General features: G+C 34.1%; 3 protein-coding genes across 3 annotated transcripts; all 3 read left to right on the top strand.

Annotated features, from left to right (window-relative positions):
• The first annotated feature begins 5,063 nt into the window (after positions 1 to 5,063).
• Positions 5,064 to 7,409, top strand: LOC109164698 (phospholipase A1-IIgamma-like). The gene is made up of 2 exons (XM_019313240.1): positions 5,064 to 5,814; positions 6,663 to 7,409. The coding sequence occupies exons 1-2, from the start codon at positions 5,227 to 5,229 to the stop codon at positions 7,290 to 7,292; spliced, it is 1,218 nt and encodes a 405-aa protein (XP_019168785.1). The 5' UTR covers positions 5,064 to 5,226; the 3' UTR covers positions 7,293 to 7,409.
• Positions 7,410 to 14,033: 6,624 nt separating this feature from the next.
• LOC109165760 (phospholipase A1-IIgamma-like) lies at positions 14,034 to 16,903 on the top strand. Its single transcript, XM_019314679.1, has 2 exons — positions 14,034 to 14,781; positions 16,196 to 16,903. The coding sequence occupies exons 1-2, from the start codon at positions 14,194 to 14,196 to the stop codon at positions 16,823 to 16,825; spliced, it is 1,218 nt and encodes a 405-aa protein (XP_019170224.1). The 5' UTR covers positions 14,034 to 14,193; the 3' UTR covers positions 16,826 to 16,903.
• A 4,477-nt stretch (positions 16,904 to 21,380) lies between these two features.
• Positions 21,381 to 23,230, top strand: LOC109165759 (phospholipase A1-II 1-like). Its single transcript, XM_019314678.1, has 2 exons — positions 21,381 to 21,968; positions 22,500 to 23,230. Exons 1-2 carry the CDS (start codon positions 21,381 to 21,383, stop codon positions 23,130 to 23,132), a joined length of 1,221 nt encoding a protein of 406 aa, XP_019170223.1. The 3' UTR covers positions 23,133 to 23,230.
• Positions 23,231 to 24,960: the final 1,730 nt, after the last annotated feature.

Below are 24,960 nucleotides of genomic sequence, written 5' to 3'. Positions count from 1 at the left end.
TTATGAATTTGTGGATATATAGTTATGAATTTATGGATATATAAAAATACTATTGCTGGGAATCGAACCTGATTTCGTTTTTAAGTGGGACGCGCGTTTTTTAACCAAAACGACGTCGTTTTGCATCGAATGCACCAAGCGCATGGTGCATTCGATTGCACAACATAATTTGCGCATTCTATGTGTTGCAATACTTGAGTCGACATGTCACAACTTTGTATACAGGAGGCTATGCTGGAGGCAAATTATATCGTGCACCACACTGCTGGAAATTATGAAATTTTCGACCACCTGAAAATGATGTTAAATCAAGTCGAAAGTCTTGTTCCGACCACTTTTGGTATCAGGAAAAACCATTGTTGCTATTTCCGACCACTTTTTGCTTTCGACTTGATTTAAGATCACTTTCAGGTGGTCGGAAATTCCATAATTTCCAGTAGTCAGAATGCACAATGCATTGTGCATCCTGACCCAAAACGACGTCGTTTCTATAAGTTGGGAGAGTTACATTGACGCAACAGACATTGTTCCGTCCGTCCAATCCCGTTACAATTTTTTTTTATTTTTTTTTGTTTATGTGTATTATGTATTATGTTAGATTATGTGTATTATGTTAAGGGGGTGTTTGGTTCAGGTTATATAACATAACCAAGGGAATGTTGGTTCATGTTTTCTTAATTTTTTTTTTTTGGTGGACGTTCATGTTATCTTAGTGAATATAACATTCCCATGAAACATTCCATCCACATAGGATTTAGAAGGGAATATGACTCCCTTCCATTTCTTAGGTTATGTAATATAACCTTCCTTTGATATTTATAAATTTTGTCATTTACCTTTCAAAAAAAAATTTGCATTTTAATTATAATTATTTAAAATTATATATTTTATATTAGCTTTTATATATATATATATATATATATATATATATATATATATATATTGTAATTATATATTTTTTTTATTTTTATTACGTTATGTTAGCATATAAAATAATTTGTTTCTCAATTTCAACATTTTAGTTAATTATTATTATTCATGTGCCCTGGTGCACGATATAACAATCGTATGCTGGATCAATCGTTATACCGTGCATTACGGCGCACATAGCAATGTGCGTCCGATTTCGCTGAAAACGATGTTGTTTTGTTAAGTTATGTGGGGAGTTGACGCGACATAGTGTATGTGTATTATGTTATATAATTATGTGCGGATATTTTAGAACTCATACTCGCATACAAAATTCCTCCCATACCCGCATCCATTACCTAAATTGTGCGAATATTTTAAAACTCATAAGGGCATGCGGGAAACTCATGGGTGCGGATAGAATTGCCATCCCTAGACTGGACCGATCATTCTCTTCGCCCTCCGGGCTTGCAGGAAATCATTGAGGGGACGATATGTTGGGGATCCCTACCCGGCGTATGGTTATGACCACTCTGTAGGCTTTGTGCAGGGGTGCCCCCCTCATTTCCAATAAATAAAAAATAAAAAAAATTCAAGAGAATAAACAACAAAGTTTTTAAAAAAAAAAATTTAAAAATACTACACTAATATCTGCAATTTACCAGGGAAACTAATTCAAACATATTTTGGCAAACCTATTTGAGGATAGCTCTTTGAAAGCCACTGATACCTACATATTCTTTAATTGCTTTTGTCATTGATGAAGGTGCAAAAATATTTATTTTTAGTTTTTATTTATATTTATCATAATTGTGAGTGCAAAAATATTTATTTATGATTTATCAACATATATAATGAAACTTATCACCAATATTATTATTATTTTTTAATTTTTCCAACTACTTAAAAATGGTTGGAAAGTGAGAATTTCAACCACCGACCAAAATGTGGTCGACATTTCAGATCACTTCTCTACGGTGGTCAAAATGCTTTCAAACCTTATATTGAAACACATTCATAAAGTAAGGGGGAAAAGAAGAAAAGAAAGAAGAAGAACAGAAGATTATCAACAATTTTTTTTTATATAAAAATACATTAAAAAAATGAACTTTTGATTTCTGATCACTTTTTAAGTGTAACTATATATATCATACTATCACATTATATTATCGCTTATTCCCTATTCAATTAAGATCAAATTAAGGAAAGTGACTGCCATAATTAAATTAGGTATATGCATTTGATATGCCTTGTGGAACACTCAATTGATTATATGTATTCTTTGCCTCTCTTCCCTATTCAATTAAGATCAAATTAAGGAAAGTGACTGCCATAATTAAATTAGGTATATGCATTTGCTATGCCTTGTGGAACACTCAATTGATTATATTTATTCTTTGCGTTGCTTTACATTGCTAACATCATCATAAGCAACAATATGAAATGGTGCTACTGACTATATTACAATATAGTATATGTTCATACATACTTTCTCAACCTATTCAAACACAAAGAGTCAATGTCTCCACTGGGGCTTGAACATTGCATGTGACCTCCCATTTGAGAGAGTCACATATGTGTCATTTAACTACAAGCTACTTGGCAACATAAGTGTTGATTAATTAGTTTTTTGCTCCAAAAAGCAAAAATTCAAAAAGCAACTTATAACAGTTTTTTTCGATAAACTTTTTTATAAAGTCATTTTGTATATAATCAGCTATCAGTTAACCATTAACAGTTATTTTACCAAACATCTTTCTACAATCAGGTAATACTATCAACTAGTAAAACTCACTAACTTAATTAGCTAACAACTATTTACCAATGCAAACACCCCATGCAGTCGTGTGTCATTTGGGCGGTGTCTCATTGACGCACCCAAAACAGGAAATTGGTTCTACATGTATATTAGATGTTACCAAATACCTCAATATTAATTAATTAAACTATTTAAATAATAGGTCAAAAAAATTAAATTATGTGTGTTAGGTACTACGAGGGAATTAGTCATGCTTAATTGTTTAGAAGTGACGACATTCGCTGATGACTTTTGTTCATCACTCCATATTCATTTTCAAATCTCATCCAATTCATATTAATTTAACGTTGATGGAAAAGAATATGCTAATTATTTCTTCGCCGCCAATATCTACGGTTTACCCCTAGAATTATATTGGTTATATACACAGACGTGGGTACAACTAATTTTGAATAATGCACAATTGGGTCCTTTCTTGGCAATGGTAGACATACACTCAACATCAAATGAATAATTTATTTCAAAAAATTATTAATTTAATAGGTGGAGAACCCTTCAAAATTTAAAAGTACCATTCATAATTTTGAACTAGATAATTTTTTGTTTTTTGTTTTTGTTTTTGTTTTTTTTTTTTGTTTTTTTTGTTGTTTGTTTGTTTTGTTTTTTTTTTTTTTTTTTTGTTTTTGATTTTTGTTTTTGTTTTTTTTTTTTTTTGTTTTTTTTTTTGTTTTTTGTTTTTGTTTTTTTGCATTTAATTTGTCTTGTAAACTTGGATTAGGTCAAGACCTTAAAAGCTAACCATATATTGTGAATTGTTTGACCCAAATTTTATTTATTTACTATGAGACCACTGGGCTAGGTTTATCATCCCAACACATTTAACATCAATACCTATTCCAACAAAAGATTATAGTGCAAAAGAATATATCGGAGGTGCTTGGCAAATAGTCGTTAGCTGATAGAGTTAACTAGTAGCTGTTAGCTTATTGGGTTAGCTGGTTTGACAACCGGTTGATAGTATTAATTGGTTATAAAGGTGTTTAGTAAAATTTGTTGTTAACTGATAGCTGATTGCATGTAAAATGACTTTTAAGAGTATAAGTATATTGTTTTATTTTAACTTATAATGAGCTATTATTGATTTTTATAATAATAATAATAATAATAATAATAATAATAATAATAATAATAATAATAATATTTAAAACTATTATAAAAGTAAGTAAAAATGAGTAAAAGAATGTAATAGCTCAAATTTGAACCCAGAACCTCTAGCATCCAACATAGGTCACAACCCACCAAGGTACTTCAACTATTATAAATGAAATAAAAATAAGATACAACAACCAACAACAACAATAACAACAATAATGCAACAACAATAATAATGCAACTAGCCACGGGTCTGCAGTTGAGACACCCGTTGAAGAGTGTTTTGAGGAATTTTTTTTTTTCCCAACATGCTATTCTAAAACACTGATTCTAACAGAGTTTTAAATTTCAGCGTTTTAGAACAAAACGCTGTTTCAAAATGCTGATTTGCCAAACACTATAATTGGTTTATTTGACCAAGTTAAACAGATAAAAGTATTTTTTTAAAAAAAAACAACTAATAGTGTTAAATCAACCAAAATTGAATGATCAGTTGTCTTACCAAACATGGCTACTAAATAGATGATATACACACTTGTTGATTGTTTAATATATAAACATAAATGTATAGCTCAAATCTGGGTGTAGTTGAGTGGAATGGACTCATCCATCCATAACCAAAGTTCAAAGGGTTCGGCGAGGAGATTAGTTACTATGTCCGACGGTGGAACCCCTGAACTACAGCAAAAAAAAAAATGTATAGCTCATTAATTAATTACCTTTTCAATTTGATATCAAACTATGGTCCACTTAATGTGTGTAATCTATCAAAAACTTTTAGTTAGATTAAGAAAAAAACACATCTTTCAATTGAATAAATGCATGAAAACACATGTACAATCGATCAAGCAAAACTCTCATCACTGAATAGTGAATATTACCGGAACTCCTTCACTGCTTAGTGAACAAAAATTTATATCAAGTAAATTCATAAGATTCATCTTTCACTGATCTTTTTTTGTGTTCCTTTAATTTCTCTTAGATAATTTCACCTTTTCTAGAGATGGAATATACAAGGAGTAACTTCACTTGATGGTTAAGCAGTTGATCTGAAAATTAGAATGTTCTAAGTTTAATTATTCATAATAACAGTCTATTAACTTTTTGGGTGTGATTGTGGGTCGGACTTTAATTTATTGTAAATCAAAGAGATGCAATATACAAATGCATGGACGCTAACCCTAGCAAACAATGATCAAGATCTATCCATGACAACTATTGGCCTGGCCTGGTTGTCGTAAAAACAAAATAAAATGGAAACGAATATATTGGCATCGTTTTTCATGCGAGCCATTAAAGAAATACACGTCATTGGCTATATAAACTGGTGTTTCCATGGCTAAAACCACAAACAAAAACACCATAACATATATCCCTGCAAGAAAACACAGATCGAACGAAGAAAGATGAGTAGTAGTAGTATAGCGGAGAGGTGGGAGGTGCTAAGCGGCAGCACAAACTGGAAGGGCCTAACAGACCCTCTCGACCTCGATCTCCGAAACTACCTAATTCACTACGGACAGATGACCGAAGCAACCTACGAAACCTTTAACGCCGAGCTAGCCTCCAAGTACGCCGGCAGCAGCCGCTACTCGGAGGCCAATCTGTTCGCCAAGGTGGGACTAGACAAGGGAAACCCGTACAAGTACGAGGTTACTAAGTACTTCTACGCCACATCCTCGTACACCCTCCCTGACGCCTTCATCATCAAGCCCATTCCGCTTGATGCGTGGAGCAGGGAGTCCAACTGGATGGGGTACGTGGCGGTGGCCACTGACGAGGGAAAGACGGCGCTCGGACGGAGAGATATAATTGTTTGCTGGAGAGGGACGATTCGAACGCTGGAATGGGTGAGTGATCTTGAGTTCTTGTTAGTGCCCGCGCCGGAGATCTTTGGCGCCGGTGCTAGTCCTCAGGTTCATAGAGGCTTTTACAATCTTTACTCCTCTGAGAATCCAGATTCTGCATTTAATACCATCAGTGCAAGAGATCAGGTATATATTGCAACACCTACAACTACATATATCCATTTTTCTATATTTTCATGTGATCCAAATGTGTAGAATTAGGTCCAATCTGTTATTGTATATGATCGAACCATACGAAATTCTGAGTTCATTAGCAACATATGCATTACATTAATGAAAAATTCAGTAGTCTTTGTCGTTTATTGTTACGCTGACAAGTTTTTTTATTGCTTATGTGAAAATTACATCCAATGTGGTAAACTTCTAATGTTATGGAGACCTGACACATCCTTTAACTTAATAGGTCACTAAGTTATTGTGATTTATCCCTCCAATATTCTGTCTAGTGGAGGTGTGAGTCATGCATGCAACAAGGAATTTTTTTTTTATTTTTTTATTTTAGGCAAACAATGAGATGAATTTTTTCTATTTTTATTTAGATTTTAAAAATTACGGAGTATATATATGTTTTTATTCGCCACATCATTTAAAATATATACGTCTATTTTTATCTATACATCTTATGGCTTTCGTTATTAGGTAATGCAAGTATCATTGTTGTATAAATTCAGTCAATGCACAATATGCATGCACTATTTAATTATCAAAATATGTTTTAATTAAACATTGTATTTTATAGGCTCAACTCTCTAGATATAGTACTATTCCAGTATATTTCACTTAGCTTTGGGGAAGTCAACTTTTTTTTGAAAGCTTGGGGAAGTCAACTTAGTTTTATTTTATCTTCAACTGCATTCTCAAATCTCAATATAATAATCTCTGCACGTTCGCCCATGACCCCATGTGCAAACTGACTTTAAAATAGATAAATGTCAAATTATCTCTTAACATTTTATTTTTATTTTACAAATTAGGTTTTGGCGGAAGTGAAAAGGTTGGTAGAGCTATACAAGAACGAGGAAGTAAGCATAACCGTTTGCGGACATAGCCTAGGAGCATCACTCGCAACCTTAAATGCAATCGACATAGCCACAAACGGAGCCAACACAACAAGTGACGGAAAATCTTTTCCGGTCACCGGTTTCGTGTACGCCAGCCCCAGAACCGGCGACTACAACTTCAAAAACGTTTATGACGCCACGCCGAACCTCCATCTCTTGCGCATCCGCAACGTCCCCGACATCGTCCCCCAAGTTCCGCCGGCTACCCCGTTGATCGGTTACACGGATGTCGGAGTAGAACTAACGATTGACTTTAGTAAATCAAGTTACGTTAAACCAAGTACGGATATATGGAATTGGCATAACCTAGAAGGTTACTTGCATGGAATTGCCGGAACAGAAGGCGCCGGAGTTCTTGATGGGTTCTCGCTGGTAGTGAATCGCGATATCTCGCTGGTTAACAAGTCACAGGATCATTTGAAGGAGGAGTACAGTATTCCTGGGAATTGGTGGGTTGAAAAGAATATGGGAATGGTTCAACAGGACGATGGATCTTGGAAATTGATGAATAATGAAGAGGGTTATATTCCACGGCCGCCATAACTACTATTCCTAGATAGCTTCCAAGTTTAAGTGCAGCTGAAAGAGCCAAGCATGGTGATTTTTCTCCATGATTCCTAGCTTATTTATTTCTTAAAATTATATTCCGTGTTAAAACTAGACTTCTTTTTTTTTTTTTTTTTTTTTTTTTTTTTTTTTTTTTTAAGGAACTAGACTTTGTATATTTGATTATAAACTTAATTTGTATGTGTATTCAAATAAAAAAGTTAGGACCTTGTATTGTGGATTTCTCTGAACATGCAATGTTTAAATCTCTTTTCACTAATGCCATTAATTTGTAGTAAAAAGACTTCCTTTGAGCGGTATGGTGGTAATTCGATCCCTAAGTTTGTGATAAACTTCTTTGTGTGTAAAATTGCATAGTTTTGTATTGAGTCTCGAAGTTAAATTGATTCAATTTATCAATTCATGTGTCTGGTATTGGTTCATGGAATCTAAAATGTAATTCGACAAAATTGAGAAACCTTAATTTAAAAAAATGAAATTGAGAAAGTAATATCATATCTTCACATAATTTGTACTAAAGATAGCAATATGATCGAGTTATACCCATATGGGTTGAGATCGCAAATTATGCTGTGCAATCGAATGCACCTTGCAAGGTGCATACGGTTGCAAAACGGCGCCGTTTTGGTTAAAAAACGCGCGTCCCACTTAAAGATGAAATCAGGTTCGATTTCCGGCAATAGCATTTTTATATATCCAGAAATTCATAACTATATATCCAGAAATTCATAACTATATATCCACAGTGAATGAATGAAGTAAAAATCCACAATGAATGAATGAATGAAGTAAAAATCCACAATGAATGAACTAAATATCCACAATGAATGAACTAAATATCCACAATGATTGAACTAAATATCCACAATGAATGAACTAAATATCCATAAATTCATAACTATATATCCAGAAATTCATAACTATATATCCATAAATTCATAACTATATATCCACAGTGAATGAATGGAGTAAATATCTACCATGAATGAACTAAATATCCACAATGAATGAACTAAATATCCATAAATTCATAACTATATATCCACAAATTTATAACTATATATCCAGAAATTCATAACTATATATCCACAATAATGCTATTGCCGAGAATCGAACCTGAATTTTTTTTTAAAAAAGTGAGACGCGCGTTTTTAGTCAAAACGACGTCGTTTTGCATCGTATGCACCATGCGCATGGTACATTCGGTTGCACGGCATAACTATTGGGTTGAGATGGACCCCACAATATGGGTTAGCCCAGACACATATGTGCTACAATCCTCAATTCTAAGCGGCCCATACTTCGGCTCGACAAAGTATTTAGAAAGATATAAATTACGGTGACTCAATGACATATTCTATGCAATAGTTATGCTGTGCAACCGAATGCACCATGCGCATGGTGCATACGATGCAAAATGACGTCGTTTTGACTAAAAACGCGCGTCCCACTTAAAAAAAAAAAATCAGGTTCGATTCTCAGCAATAGCATTATTGTGGATATATAGTTATGAATTTCTGGATATATAGTTATGAATTTATGGATATTTAGTTCATTCATTGTGGATATTTAGTTCAATCATTGTGGATATTGGAGATATTTAGTTCATTCATTGTGGATTTTTACTCCATTCATTCACTGTGGATATATAGTTATGAATTTGTGGATATATAGTTATGAATTTATGGATATATAAAAATACTATTGCTGGGAATCGAACCTGATTTCGTTTTTAAGTGGGACGCGCGTTTTTTAACCAAAACGACGTCGTTTTGCATCGAATGCACCATGCGCATGGTGCATTCGATTGCACAACATAATTTGCGCATTCTATGTGTTGCAATACTTGAGTCGACATGTCACAACTTTGTATACAGGAGGCTATGCTGGAGGCAAATTATATCGTGCACCACACTGCTGGAAATTATGAAATTTTCGACCACCTGAAAATGATGTTAAATCAAGTCGAAAGTCTTGTTCCGACCACTTTTGGTATCAGGAAAAACCATTGTTGCTATTTCCGACCACTTTTTGCTTTCGACTTGATTTAAGATCACTTTCAGGTGGTCGGAAATTCCATAATTTCCAGTAGTCAGAATGCACAATGCATTGTGCATCCTGACCCAAAACGACGTCGTTTCTATAAGTTGGGAGAGTTACGTTGACGCAACAGACATTGTTCCGTCCGTCCAATCCCGTTACAATTTTTTTTTATTTTTTTTTGTTTATGTGTATTATGTATTATGTTAGATTATGTGTATTATGTTAAGGGGGTGTTTGGTTCAGGTTATATAACATAACCAAGGGAATGTTGGTTCATGTTTTCTTAATTTTTTTTTTTTGGTGGACGTTCATGTTATCTTAGTGAATATAACATTCCCATGAAACATTCCATCCACATAGGATTTAGAAGGGAATATGACTCCCTTCCATTTCTTAGGTTATGTAATATAACCTTCCTTTGATATTTATAAATTTTGTCATTTACCTTTCAAAAAAAAATTTGCATTTTAATTATAATTATTTAAAATTATATATTTTATATTAGCTTTTATATATATATATATATATATATATATATATATATATATATTGTAATTATATATTTTTTTTATTTTTATTACGTTATGTTAGCATATAAAATAATTTGTTTCTCAATTTCAACATTTTAGTTAATTATTATTATTCATGTGCCCTGGTGCACGATATAACAATCGTATGCTGGATCAATCGTTATACCGTGCATTACGGCGCACATAGCAATGTGCGTCCGATTTCGCTGAAAACGATGTTGTTTTGTTAAGTTATGTGGGGAGTTGACGCGACATAGTATATGTGTATTATGTTATATAATTATGTGCGGATATTTTAGAACTCATACTCGCATACAAAATTCCTCCCATACCCGCATCCATTACCTAAATTGTGCGAATATTTTAAAACTCATAAGGGCATGCGGGAAACTCATGGGTGCGGATAGAATTGCCATCCCTAGACTGGACCGATCATTCTCTTCGCCCTCCGGGCTTGCAGGAAATCATTGAGGGGACGATATGTTGGGGATCCCTACCCGGCGTATGGTTATGACCACTCTGTAGGCTTTGTGCAGGGGTGCCCCCCTCATTTCCAATAAATAAAAAATAAAAAAAATTCAAGAGAATAAACAACAAAGTTTTAAAAAAAAAAAAATTTAAAAATACTACACTAATATCTGCAATTTACCAGGGAAACTAATTCAAACATATTTTGGCAAACCTATTTGAGGATAGCTCTTTGAAAGCCACTGATACCTACATATTCTTTAATTGCTTTTGTCATTGATGAAGGTGCAAAAATATTTATTTTTAGTTTTTATTTATATTTATCATAATTGTGAGTGCAAAAATATTTATTTATGATTTATCAACATATATAATGAAACTTATCACCAATATTATTATTATTTTTTAATTTTTCCAACTACTTAAAAATGGTTGGAAAGTGAGAATTTCAACCACCGACCAAAATGTGGTCGACATTTCAGATCACTTCTCTACGGTGGTCAAAATGCTTTCAAACCTTATATTGAAACACATTCATAAAGTAAGGGGGAAAAGAAGAAAAGAAAGAAGAAGAACAGAAGATTATCAACAATTTTTTTTTATATAAAAATACATTAAAAAAATGAACTTTTGATTTCTGATCACTTTTTAAGTGTAACTATATATATCATACTATCACATTATATTATCGCTTATTCCCTATTCAATTAAGATCAAATTAAGGAAAGTGACTGCCATAATTAAATTAGGTATATGCATTTGATATGCCTTGTGGAACACTCAATTGATTATATGTATTCTTTGCCTCTCTTCCCTATTCAATTAAGATCAAATTAAGGAAAGTGACTGCCATAATTAAATTAGGTATATGCATTTGCTATGCCTTGTGGAACACTCAATTGATTATATTTATTCTTTGCGTTGCTTTACATTGCTAACATCATCATAAGCAACAATATGAAATGGTGCTACTGACTATATTACAATATAGTATATGTTCATACATACTTTCTCAACCTATTCAAACACAAAGAGTCAATGTCTCCACTGGGGCTTGAACATTGCATGTGACCTCCCATTTGAGAGAGTCACATATGTGTCATTTAACTACAAGCTACTTGGCAACATAAGTGTTGATTAATTAGTTTTTTGCTCCAAAAAGCAAAAATTCAAAAAGCAACTTATAACAGTTTTTTTCGATAAACTTTTTTATAAAGTCATTTTGTATATAATCAGCTATCAGTTAACCATTAACAGTTATTTTACCAAACATCTTTCTACAATCAGGTAATACTATCAACTAGTAAAACTCACTAACTTAATTAGCTAACAACTATTTACCAATGCAAACACCCCATGCAGTCGTGTGTCATTTGGGCGGTGTCTCATTGACGCACCCAAAACAGGAAATTGGTTCTACATGTATATTAGATGTTACCAAATACCTCAATATTAATTAATTAAACTATTTAAATAATAGGTCAAAAAAATTAAATTATGTGTGTTAGGTACTACGAGGGAATTAGTCATGCTTAATTGTTTAGAAGTGACGACATTCGCTGATGACTTTTGTTCATCACTCCATATTCATTTTCAAATCTCATCCAATTCATATTAATTTAACGTTGATGGAAAAGAATATGCTAATTATTTCTTCGCCGCCAATATCTACGGTTTACCCCTAGAATTATATTGGTTATATACACAGACGTGGGTACAACTAATTTTGAATAATGCACAATTGGGTCCTTTCTTGGCAATGGTAGACATACACTCAACATCAAATGAATAATTTATTTCAAAAAATTATTAATTTAATAGGTGGAGAACCCTTCAAAATTTAAAAGTACCATTCATAATTTTGAACTAGATAATTTTTTGTTTTTTGTTTTTGTTTTTGTTTTTTTTTTTTTGTTTTTTTTGTTGTTTGTTTGTTTTGTTTTTTTTTTTTTTTTTTTGTTTTTGATTTTTGTTTTTGTTTTTTTTTTTTTTTGTTTTTTTTTTTGTTTTTTGTTTTTGTTTTTTTGCATTTAATTTGTCTTGTAAACTTGGATTAGGTCAAGACCTTAAAAGCTAACCATATATTGTGAATTGTTTGACCCAAATTTTATTTATTTACTATGAGACCACTGGGCTAGGTTTATCATCCCAACACATTTAACATCAATACCTATTCCAACAAAAGATTATAGTGCAAAAGAATATATCGGAGGTGCTTGGCAAATAGTCGTTAGCTGATAGAGTTAACTAGTAGCTGTTAGCTTATTGGGTTAGCTGGTTTGACAACCGGTTGATAGTATTAATTGGTTATAAAGGTGTTTAGTAAAATTTGTTGTTAACTGATAGCTGATTGCATGTAAAATGACTTTTAAGAGTATAAGTATATTGTTTTATTTTAACTTATAATGAGCTATTATTGATTTTTATAATAATAATAATAATAATAATAATAATAATAATAATAATAATAATAATAATATTTAAAACTATTATAAAAGTAAGTAAAAATGAGTAAAAGAATGTAATAGCTCAAATTTGAACCCAGAACCTCTAGCATCCAACATAGGTCACAACCCACCAAGGTACTTCAACTATTATAAATGAAATAAAAATAAGATACAACAACCAACAACAACAATAACAACAATAATGCAACAACAATAATAATGCAACTAGCCACGGGTCTGCAGTTGAGACACCCGTTGAAGAGTGTTTTGAGGAATTTTTTTTTTTCCCAACATGCTATTCTAAAACACTGATTCTAACAGAGTTTTAAATTTCAGCGTTTTAGAACAAAACGCTGTTTCAAAATGCTGATTTGCCAAACACTATAATTGGTTTATTTGACCAAGTTAAACAGATAAAAGTATTTTTTTTAAAAAAACAACTAATAGTGTTAAATCAACCAAAATTGAATGATCAGTTGTCTTACCAAACATGGCTACTAAATAGATGATATACACACTTGTTGATTGTTTAATATATAAACATAAATGTATAGCTCAAATCTGGGTGTAGTTGAGTGGAATGGACTCATCCATCCATAACCAAAGTTCAAAGGGTTCGGCGAGGAGATTAGTTACTATGTCCGACGGTGGAACCCCTGAACTACAGCAAAAAAAAAAATGTATAGCTCATTAATTAATTACCTTTTCAATTTGATATCAAACTATGGTCCACTTAATGTGTGTAATCTATCAAAAACTTTTAGTTAGATTAAGAAAAAAACACATCTTTCAATTGAATAAATGCATGAAAACACATGTACAATCGATCAAGCAAAACTCTCATCACTGAATAGTGAATATTACCGGAACTCCTTCACTGCTTAGTGAACAAAAATTTATATCAAGTAAATTCATAAGATTCATCTTTCACTGATCTTTTTTTGTGTTCCTTTAATTTCTCTTAGATAATTTCACCTTTTCTAGAGATGGAATATACAAGGAGTAACTTCACTTGATGGTTAAGCAGTTGATCTGAAAATTAGAATGTTCTAAGTTTAATTATTCATAATAACAGTCTATTAACTTTTTGGGTGTGATTGTGGGTCGGACTTTAATTTATTGTAAATCAAAGAGATGCAATATACAAATGCATGGACGCTAACCCTAGCAAACAATGATCAAGATCTATCCATGACAACTATTGGCCTGGCCTGGTTGTCGTAAAAACAAAATAAAATGGAAACGAATATATTGGCATCGTTTTTCATGCGAGCCATTAAAGAAATACACGTCATTGGCTATATAAACTGGTGTTTCCATGGCTAAAACCACAAACAAAAACACCATAACATATATCCCTGCAAGAAAACACAGATCGAACGAAGAAAGATGAGTAGTAGTAGTATAGCGGAGAGGTGGGAGGTGCTAAGCGGCAGCACAAACTGGAAGGGCCTAACAGACCCTCTCGACCTCGATCTCCGAAACTACCTAATTCACTACGGACAGATGACCGAAGCAACCTACGAAACCTTTAACGCCGAGCTAGCCTCCAAGTACGCCGGCAGCAGCCGCTACTCGGAGGCCAATCTGTTCGCCAAGGTGGGACTAGACAAGGGAAACCCGTACAAGTACGAGGTTACTAAGTACTTCTACGCCACATCCTCGTACACCCTCCCTGACGCCTTCATCATCAAGCCCATTCCGCTTGATGCGTGGAGCAGGGAGTCCAACTGGATGGGGTACGTGGCGGTGGCCACTGACGAGGGAAAGACGGCGCTCGGACGGAGAGATATAATTGTTTGCTGGAGAGGGACGATTCGAACGCTGGAATGGGTGAGTGATCTTGAGTTCTTGTTAGTGCCCGCGCCGGAGATCTTTGGCGCCGGTGCTAGTCCTCAGGTTCATAGAGGCTTTTACAATCTTTACTCCTCTGAGAATCCAGATTCTGCATTTAATATCAAGAGTGCAAGAGATCAGGTATATATTCTGTACTTCATTACAACCACATATATCCATTGTGTGTTATGATCCAACTGTTCAGAATAATTAGGTCAAAACTTCTCATAGAATTATACTAAATACTCCCATAGTCAGTTCTACCTGTCTTATTCACTATTCATTTCCCTACTACTTTTTTTTACTTTTAAAATTTTAATTTTGGTATTTAATAGTATTTTTAGTGTAGTTTTTAAATATATAAATTTTATATATTAATATTAAATTTAATATTATGATAAATTGAATTAAAAATAATTTCAATTAAGCATGGTTAAACAAATAATAAAATAAAATGGGAGGACGGAGACAACATAATAATATCCACTCACTAATAAGCTTTTCAGAGTGAAATTCTGCTTTCAGTGGAAACAGTACATATACATCAACTTTTTTCTAGTATTATATATGCTCTGAAAGTGGTGTGTTTCACTACTAAAATGCATTTAATAAATGAGTTTTGTTGTCTTTTTTATGCTATACGTGAAATTTAAAGTCTGTCTATTTTTGTCTATGACAACTATCATTTTTATGGTATAAATTCAGTCAACGCATAATATGCCTGATCTTTAATTTGATGTGTTGATACATGCATTTCATCTTAATTTTAATTAATCATTAAAATTAAAATATTTTAATTAAAAATTTGATAGACTCAACTTCAAGATATAATATTCCAATATCCCATCCGGATTACTTAGAGCAACCTCAATAATTGTATATTTTTGTGAGTTTTTTGCGGGCCAGGTAGGAAAGAGATGCAAGTGAGAAGTAGAGAAAAAATGAGGAAAAAAGAAAATAATAAATTTTGACAAAAAAAAAATATATACAAAAAAATTAACGGTATTACGCGCCCAAAGGCGCCCAAATTGTAGTTTTCACCTTTCCCCTAATAGTGAACTCCATCCAAAAATCATATTTGGAGAAGAAAAATCTAGTAAAAAATTTCCTTTCTCATTAGATAAAAATTAACTCTTAATTTTTTTTTATTTTTTATTTTTATAAAAAACTGAGCAAAAATTACTATTATTGTGATTACTCTTAAAATCTTAATTAGTTTCAGGAGTCAACTTAGCTTTATTTAATCTTCAAATGCACTCTCAATAGCAGAAGGCAACACATAATATAATAATCACAATCCTAAATCAATTGAATTGAGAATATTTAATGGATCTAATGATGTATATCAAGTTATCAACCCAATCAATATCGTTCGTGTAGTATTAACCTAATTAATTAATTGGCAAGAATGTATATGTATCATCATCATGATGGAGAGTGATATTAATTATTTAATTCCGTGGAAAAACTATCATAGCTCTATCTAGCTACTTGCTAAACCCTATCAATTAAGTTTCTTTTTTCTATAACATTTTATTTTTATTTTATAAATTAGGTTTTGGGCGAAGTGAAAAGGCTGGTAGAGCTATACAAGAACGAGGAAGTTAGCATAACCGTTTGCGGACATAGCCTAGGAGCAGCACTAGCAACCTTAAACGCAATCGACATAGCCAAAAACGGAACCAACACAACAAGCGCCGGAAAATCTTTTCCGGTCACCGGTTTCGTGTACGCCAGCCCCAGAACCGGCGACCACAACTTCAAGAACGCTTACGATGCCACGCCGAACCTCCACCTCATGCGCATCCGCAACGTCCCCGACATCGTCCCGCAAGTTCCGCCGGCCACTCCGCTAATCGGCTACACGGATGTCGGAGTGGAGCTGACGATCGACGTAACTAAATCGGGTTACGTGAAGCCGCCGGGGGATCTAGCGAGTTGGCATCTTCTAGAGCCTTACTTGCATGGAATCGCCGGAACAAAAGGCGCCGGACTTCTGGATGGGTTTGAGCTGGTAGTGGATCGCGATATCTCGCTGGTTAATAAGCTGCTGGACTATTTGAAGGAGGAGTATTGCATTCCTGGGAATTGGTGGATTGAGAAGAATAAGGGAATGGTTCAACAGGATGATGGGTCTTGGAAATTGCTGGATAATGAAGAGGGTTATGTTCCACTGCCACCATAACTATTTTATACCCAAAATTGCTTTGGTGTCTGTGTGTTTGTGATTTTCTTCAAAACAATAAGATCATGTTGAGATTCATATATATGTGCCTTTTAATTACTCCGTATAAATAAGAAGGTGGGCATATGTTTTCAAAAAAAAAACAGAAGGTGGGCATATATATAAATTATAAAGTACTATATGAAATAAAATAGTATACATTTATATTGCACTTGCTCTTATTTTTCCCTCAATTTATTGTTCTTGATAACATGGCACATTCTAATGAGTCAAATTTGGAACAACTACAACCGAGTTGATAACACAATTAGCTTGTTAACCACAAGGTTTCAAGTTCAACTTTCTATTAGAGTTATCTATTGATTTTCTTGATTTGAGCCGATCAAGTATAAGCAATTTAGACTGGTTTACCTTCTTATGGTCCTTTGTCATGCTAAGATTATAAGACGAAATTCACCTAGAATATACCTTGAGATAGCGGTTATAAATTTTCTCATAAATCAAAATTAGAAAAAATGCAAGGTACCACATGTGGGTTACAGCTTGCTTCGCCTTTGGGTTGATACTGCAATAACCGCCGTTATGCAGCCAAATTTTTGGTAGACTTAAGGCATCTTTGGGACTGTTTGGCAAGCACTGTTGGAGGCATTGTTGCATTTGTGGCTAGCCTATGGTTGCGATGTTCAATAGTTATGCTGTGCAACCGAATGTACCATGCGCATGGTGCATACGGTTCAAAACGACGTCATTTTGATTAAAAACGCGCGTTCCACTTTAAAAAAAAAATCAGGTTCGACTCTCAGCAATAGTATTATTGTGGATATATAGTTATGAAATTGTGGATATATAGTTATGAAATCACTACTGGAAATTCTGAAATTTCCGACCACCTGAAAATGATCTTAAATTAAGTTGATACCAAAAAGTGCAAAAAGTGGTCGGAAATAGCAACAAAGGTTTTTCCGGATACCAAAAGTGGTCGGAACAAGACTTTCAACTTGATTTAAGATCACTTTCAGGTGGTCGGAAATTTCAGAATTTCCAGTAGTGAATTGTGGTTATATAGTTATGAATTTATGGATATTTAGTTCATTCATTATGGATATTTAGTTCAATCATATATTGTGGATATTTAGTTCATTCATTCTGGATTTTTACTTCATTCATTCATTCATTGTGAATTTTTACTTCATTCATTCATTCATTCATTGTGGATTTTTACTTCATTCATTCACTGTGAATATATAGTTATGAAATTGTGGATATATAGTTATGAAATTGTGGTTATATAGTTATGAATTTATGGATATTTAGTTCATTCATTGTGGATATTTAGTTCAATCATATATTGTGGATATTTAGTTCATTCATTGTGGATTTTTACTTCATTCATTCATTCATTGTGAATTTTTACTTCATTCATTCATTCATTCATTCATTGTGGATTTTTACTTCATTCATTCACTGTGGATATATAGTTATGAAATTGTGGATATATAGTTATGAAATTGTGGTTATATAGTTATGAATTTATGGATATTTAGTTCATTCATTGTGGATATTTAGTTCAATCATATATTGTGGATATTTAGTTCATTCATTGTGGATTTTTACTTCATTCATTCATTCATTGTGAATTTTTACTTCATTCATTCATTCATTCATTCATTGTGGATTTTTACTTCATTCATTCACTGTGGATATATAGTTATGAAATTGTGGATATATAGTTATGAAATTGTGGTTATATAGTTATGAATTTATGGATATTTAGTTCATTCATTGTGGATATTTAGTTCAATCATATATTGTGGATATTTAGTTCATTCATTGTGGATTTTTACTTCATTCATTCATTCATTGTGAATTTTTACTTCATTCATTCATTCATTGTGGATTTTTACTTCATTCATTCACTGTGGATATATAGTTACGTTATGAAATTGTGGATATATAGTTATGAAATTGTGGTTATATAGTTATGAATTTCTGGATATATAAAAATGCTATTGCCGGGAATCGAACCTGATTTCTTCTTTAAGTGGGACGCGCGTTTTTTTAACCAAAACGGCGCCGTTTTGCAACCGTATGCACCTTGCAAGGTGTATTCGGTTGCACAGCATAATTTGCGTGCGATGTTGGTAGCATGCTAAGTATTGTCCTTTTGCATGTTACTTAGGTTTGTGTATATTGGGCCCAGACGCCCAGTGGTTCTTTTTGTATCTAAGTGTTGGCACCCCATTGCATGAATAGTTATGCTGTGCATACGGATGCAAAAACGACGTTGTTTTATTAAAAATGCGCGTCTCTCCTTTAAAAAAAAAAAAATCAGGTTCGATTCCCAGCAACAGCATTATGTTGTTCATTGATTCTGGAATTATAGTTCATCGATTCTGGAATTGTAGTTCATCGATTCTGAAATTTTAGTTCATAGATTCTGGAATTTTAGTTCATTCATTCTGAAATTTTTAGTTCATAGATTAGATTCTGAAATTTTAGTTCATATGTTGTTGCTGGGAATCGAACTTGATTTTTTTTTAAGGGGAGATGCACGTTTTTAATAAAACGACGTCGTTTTTGTATCCGTATGCACCATGCATGGTGCATACGGATGCACAGCATAATTTGCCCCATTGCATCCTTCACCAAGGCCTTCGTAGATTTTGGGTAGGCTTCTTTTAGATTGAGGTCTACTCTCCTATGCTCTTTACATATTATTTTGGGTTAATAAAATTGATGCTTTTCTTAATTTTTTTTTAAATAAAATCAGAAATATGACATAAGTATTGGGGCAGTATATATAAACATCGGTTAAATTAAATAAGAAGCCTATCTGGCCACTGAATTATGGATATCAAGGAAGAAATTGGGCCCAACTGCTGGATTAAATAATGTAGATGAATTTCAGGACAGCCCACAATTCCACATAAAACCTTTCAACGGTAAATAATGTCAATTCTTATACCATGGATGAGGATCCACTTTGCAAGGTGGATTCAAATTCAAAATACACAATTTGTATACTGAATATTCACATTTTACCTACTCAATTTACATACTAAATATTCATAATTTACCTTTTACAAAATTGTGAGCATTCAATATATAACTTGTGAACATTCAGTATGTAATTGTGTATTTTGAATCCGGATCTACCTTGCAAGGTGGACTCGGGTCCACAAAATAATTTGCCAAATACAATTGTTATAACATGGATCAAGATTCACCTTACATCGTGGGTCCTAGTTCAAAACATACGTATTGCAGTTAAATATTATACATTTTCAGTTCATGATTATGTGTCTATAAATAAATTGAAATGATATAATTTAAAAGTTATTTTAGATTAAAATTCACAATGCAAAGGAGATCTTGATCCATAGTATAATTTGTCGAGAAAGGTACCCAATTAAAGGGTAATCCAAGGCCGACCTTGGGTCAACCTTGGCTGGAGTTGGCATCAACACGAACTCAAAAGTCAAAATCCCCTTAAATGAACTCCTCACTAAATATAAGCATACAACACACAAGAACACAAGATCAAACATAAACAACATAAGAGAAACAAATAAAAGGAAACTAATATATGGGTCATCTAACATAGTATTGTTCATATTTTATTAGGTTAGACCTAATAGGCACACCAAGGTTTGCCTACGTCATTTGGTGGAAACTAATGTATGGGTCATCTAACCAAAAACAGAATGAGTCATCGTAACCTATAAGAACACTTGATGTCATCCAGGTTTGGCCTTGCTCCACTAATGAGGCCAATAAAAGACAATCCAACAAAGAGCAACCTCAATCAAATTGGTCAGTTAACTTGGTAATCACAGAGTTACAAGTATGATCTTCAATCTTATTTCAGAATCAAGCACTTAATAATCACTATGTGAAAACCCAGCACACTCCTCGAACATGCACAAACATTTGCTATTTAATTTGTTTTCCTTTTGGCTTAAAATTGAAAGACACCATAACAGATCGAGGAGTTGATGATACCCCAATAAAAGCAGAAAATACCTAAGTTCAGAAGTTGAAGCGTACACAATTGAATGTTTGGTCTACAATTGCTTAGACTACTAAATTGTATCCCAAAAAGAAGAGAGAGAAGCTCGAAATGCTTGATCGTTACTACCATACCGTTATGGACTTACAAAAATAACAGATAAAACAGATGGTTTATTAAACACGACACGGTATATAAAGGTGATATATATTGTATTTAGCCATTTACATGCATGCATGGATCACAAACATGGAGATGATGATGAGAGAACCCTAGAAATGTATGTCTTCATTCACTACTGGAAATTATTGAATTTCCGACTATCTGAAAGTGAAATCAAGTTGAAAGCAAAAAGTGGTCGGAAATAGCAATAAGGGTTTTTCTGGATACCAAAAGTGGTCGGAACAAGGCTTTCAAACTTGATTTAAGATAACTTTCAGTGATCGGAAATTTCAAAATTTCCAGTAGTGATTGGCTATATAATCTAGTTTTGCATGTCAAAAAATATACAGAGAAAATATGATTGAAGATCCAAGAAGAAGAAAGATGGGAAGTATAGCGGATAAGTGGGAGGTGCTAAGCGGCAGCACAAACTGGGAGGGCCTATTAAACCCTCTACACATTGATCTCCGTAAGTACTTAATTCACTACGGGGAGATGACCCAAGCAACCCGCGACGCCTTCAACGCCGAGCCGGCCTCCAAGTTCGCCGGCAACTGCCGCTTCTCGGAGGCCAATCTGTTTGCCAAGGTGGGACTACAAAAGGGCAACCCCTACAAGTACGAGGTTACTAAGTACTTCTATGCCACATCCTCGTACGCCCTCCCTGACGTTTTCATCGTAAAGTCCACTCCGAATGATGCGTGGGGCAGGGAATCCAATTGGATGGGGTACGTGGCGGTGGCCACCGACGAGGGTAAGGCGGCGCTCGGAAGGAGAGATATAATTGTTTGTTGGAGAGGCACAGTCCGACCGTCGGAGTGGGTTAATGATTTCGAATTCTCGTTGGTACCTGCGACGAAGATCTTTGGTAATGGTGCTAATAATATTCCTCAAGTTCATAGAGGGTTTTACTTCATTTACACTTCTGAGAATCCCAACTCCGCTTTTAATGCTACTAGCGCAAGAGATCAAGTATGTTTTCTTCTATCCTATGTGATTAATTATAACATTTTTTTCCCACTATTTAATCGATGCATCCATTGTTGGACCAACATTTTATTACTTCTTTGTTTTAATAAAAAAAAAGTGTCAAATAAGTCCTTAAATTCATTGTTTTTGTGTAAATGAGTTACTGAACAAAAAAGTGTGCAGTAGAACCATCAAACAAGCAAAATATGTGTATTTGAGACATTTTTCAGGTTTATTTTAATATTTGAGTGGAAAACATTTAAATCTTTCATCCCAACTCGTATGCATGGTAGAGAAAATGAAGACTCTTAGTATATAGCATGTAAGGAATATGATCAAATTCTATTTGAAAAAATGTCCAAATTGTACATATTTAGTTTGTTGGATGATTAAATTGCACACTTTTTAAAGTTAAGTGACTCAATTGCACATAAGCAGTGAATTTAATGACCTATTTGACATTTTTTCGTTCTAATAAAGAAAAGGTATAGTTAGAGGTCCTAATTTTATACTTCAAATTTCTACATGCATTAGATTTTGAGTGAAATGAAAAGATTGGTGGAGCTATACAAGGACGAGGAAGTGAGCATAACGGTTTGCGGACACAGCCTAGGAGCAGCACTTGCAACCTTAAACGCAATCGACATAGTCACCAACGGAATCAACACAACAAGCGACGGAAAAGCATTTCCGGTTACCGGTTTTATATACGCAAGCCCAAAAACCGGCGACCGCAACTTCAAGAACGCTTACAACGCCGCCACTCCGAACCTCCACCTCTTGCGTGTCCGCAATGAACCAGACATTATCGCAGATGTTCCTCCTGCGACTCCGTTCGGCGGCTACAGAGATGTTGGGGTTGAACTGAGGATCAATGTAACTAAATCTGGTTACGTTAAACCAGTGTCGGGTGTTTGGAATTGGCATAATTTAGAAGGATACTTGCATGGGATTGCTGGAACGAAAGGGGTTGGAGTTCTTGATGGGTTTGAGCTGGTAGTGGATCGCGATATCTCGCTGGTTAACAAGTCACAAGATTATTTGAAGCAGGAATATTGTGTTCCTGGGAATTGGTGGATTGAGAAGAATAGGGGAATGGTTCAGAAGGATGATGGATCTTGGGAATTGATGGATATTGAAGAGGATTATATTCCACTGCCGCCATAACTGTTTCAAACCCTGTGCTGATTTCATCTTTCTGTGTGTTATGTCCAATAAATTGTGTGTCTCCTTCCCATTATATTCCGGGGATTTTTTGTCCCTATTTCTCGAAAAAATTTCTGTCCCTATTCCATTGTGACGAGGACCTAATTTCCTCATCGGATTCGACTGTTTTGATTGAATTAAAATCTCTAGTTTATGTAAAATTTAATCCTTTAGCATATAAGGCATTTAATTTCCTTAGATTACAAGCTCTATATATCAATCAACTTCAATTTAACTTTGCCCTCATTTAGTTTGTGCCCACCGGTTGTAAAGGTTTCTCTAATTTGATTCTTCTATCCGCATACTAAAGATTGTAATTAATTTCATCTATTACTCTTCCTCATTCAGTTGGGGGATTGCATTGAATTTTTAAACCAAGTCAAAATATAAATAAATAAAACATTTGGGCCTTTACTGCTTGAAACAATGCTTTGAGAAATTGGGCCTATGCTCCGGGGAAGCTGAGTGAAAAGGCCCAAATAAATGTTATACTATTTTGTTTTGGACTTGTACACAATAATGAGTGAATTGGCAAATTATATTGTGGATTATGAATAAATGTTCATTTTTAATATATTAAAAATTTATTTTTATATAATATACCAAATAATGAATCTTCATACACAAAAAGAAAATGAATATTTGCGCATGTGGTCAAAGCCACTACGGGGCTGGTGGAAACTCAATGTGGACGGTTGCTACAAACCGACGAGGCATCTGGCAGGATGTGGGGGAGTAATCTGTGACCAACTAGGAAGCTGGATACAAGGTTTTACGCATAATATACGATCTTGCTTGGTGGATGAGACCGAAGCTTGGGCTATCTTGGTGGGGCTGAAGGTGGTGGCAAACCTTGGAGCCACACGTCTTGTGGTAGAAAGTGACTCCCTACGAACGATCAACCGGGTCAAGGCATGCCTTTTCACTGGGAAAGGCACCAACATTGAGCAGCTCTGTGCCCGGGAGGCACGTGATCTACTAGAAGTGGAGTTTGCGCATGTTTTGCGGGAACGTAACAGGGTGGCGGATAAGCTTGCGACGGCCGCGCTAGCCCATGGACTAGGGACGCAAATCCTTGAGAATCAACCGCGCTACGTGGAGGACCTGCTTTGGGACGACAGAGTCGGGGCCAGGTTCAGACGCGGGACGACTTGAGTTTTCTTTTCTTTATCTTCCGGGCTTTGTCCCTCTTTTTGTTCCAAAAAAAAAAAAAGAAAATTAATATTTAATATACTAAAAATGAATATTATATTAGTGATTTCCAGGTTATAAGATGGACCATGGCTCACGATATAATGATTGCACAACGGCAAATTGAATGCACATACTATGTTAACTATAGACATATAATAAGTTAGTTGCAGATACTACTACATAATATCTAGTTAACATAGTATGTGCTTGTAGTTGACATATTATGTGTCTGCAGTTAAGTACTTAACAAATTATGAGCGTTCAATTTATAGACCATATGTTAAATGGAGATACAATTTTTGGACCAAAGTCCACAATGCAAGATGGATCCTGATCCATGGTATAACAATCGCAAATTATGTTGTGCAACCGTGTGCACCATGTATGGTGCACATGGTTGCAAAAACGACATTGTTTTGACTAAACACGCTCGTTCCACTTAAAAAAAAAAAAAAAAAATCAGGTTCGATTCCCGGCAATAGCATTTTTTTTTTGCATAATTTGAATTATATATCCACAAATTCATAACTATATATCCACAGTGAATGAATAACACAAAATCCAGAATGGATGAACTAAATATCCATAATGAATT

Source organism: Ipomoea nil, unplaced genomic scaffold (assembly GCF_001879475.1).
Source record: "Ipomoea nil cultivar Tokyo-kokei standard unplaced genomic scaffold, Asagao_1.1 scaffold3069, whole genome shotgun sequence".
NCBI classification, from domain to species: Eukaryota; Viridiplantae; Streptophyta; class Magnoliopsida; order Solanales; family Convolvulaceae; genus Ipomoea; species Ipomoea nil.
This window is presented reverse-complemented; position numbering and strand designations above follow the sequence as displayed.

What these genes read in the sequence shown, in the direction of transcription:
- LOC109164698 (XM_019313240.1), top strand. Translation starts at nt 5,227, where the DNA reads ATGAGTAGTAGTAGTATAGCGGAGAGGTGGGAGGTGCTAAGCGGCAGC. An exon ending in CCATCAGTGCAAGAGATCAG is followed by an intron (nt 5,815 to 6,662) that starts GTATATATTGCA and finishes TTTACAAATTAG; the next exon opens with GTTTTGGCGGAAGTGAAAAG.
- LOC109165760 (XM_019314679.1), top strand. Translation starts at nt 14,194, where the DNA reads ATGAGTAGTAGTAGTATAGCGGAGAGGTGGGAGGTGCTAAGCGGCAGC. An exon ending in TCAAGAGTGCAAGAGATCAG is followed by an intron (nt 14,782 to 16,195) that starts GTATATATTCTG and finishes TTTATAAATTAG; the next exon opens with GTTTTGGGCGAAGTGAAAAG.
- LOC109165759 (XM_019314678.1), top strand. Translation starts at nt 21,381, where the DNA reads ATGGGAAGTATAGCGGATAAGTGGGAGGTGCTAAGCGGCAGCACAAAC. An exon ending in CTACTAGCGCAAGAGATCAA is followed by an intron (nt 21,969 to 22,499) that starts GTATGTTTTCTT and finishes TACATGCATTAG; the next exon opens with ATTTTGAGTGAAATGAAAAG.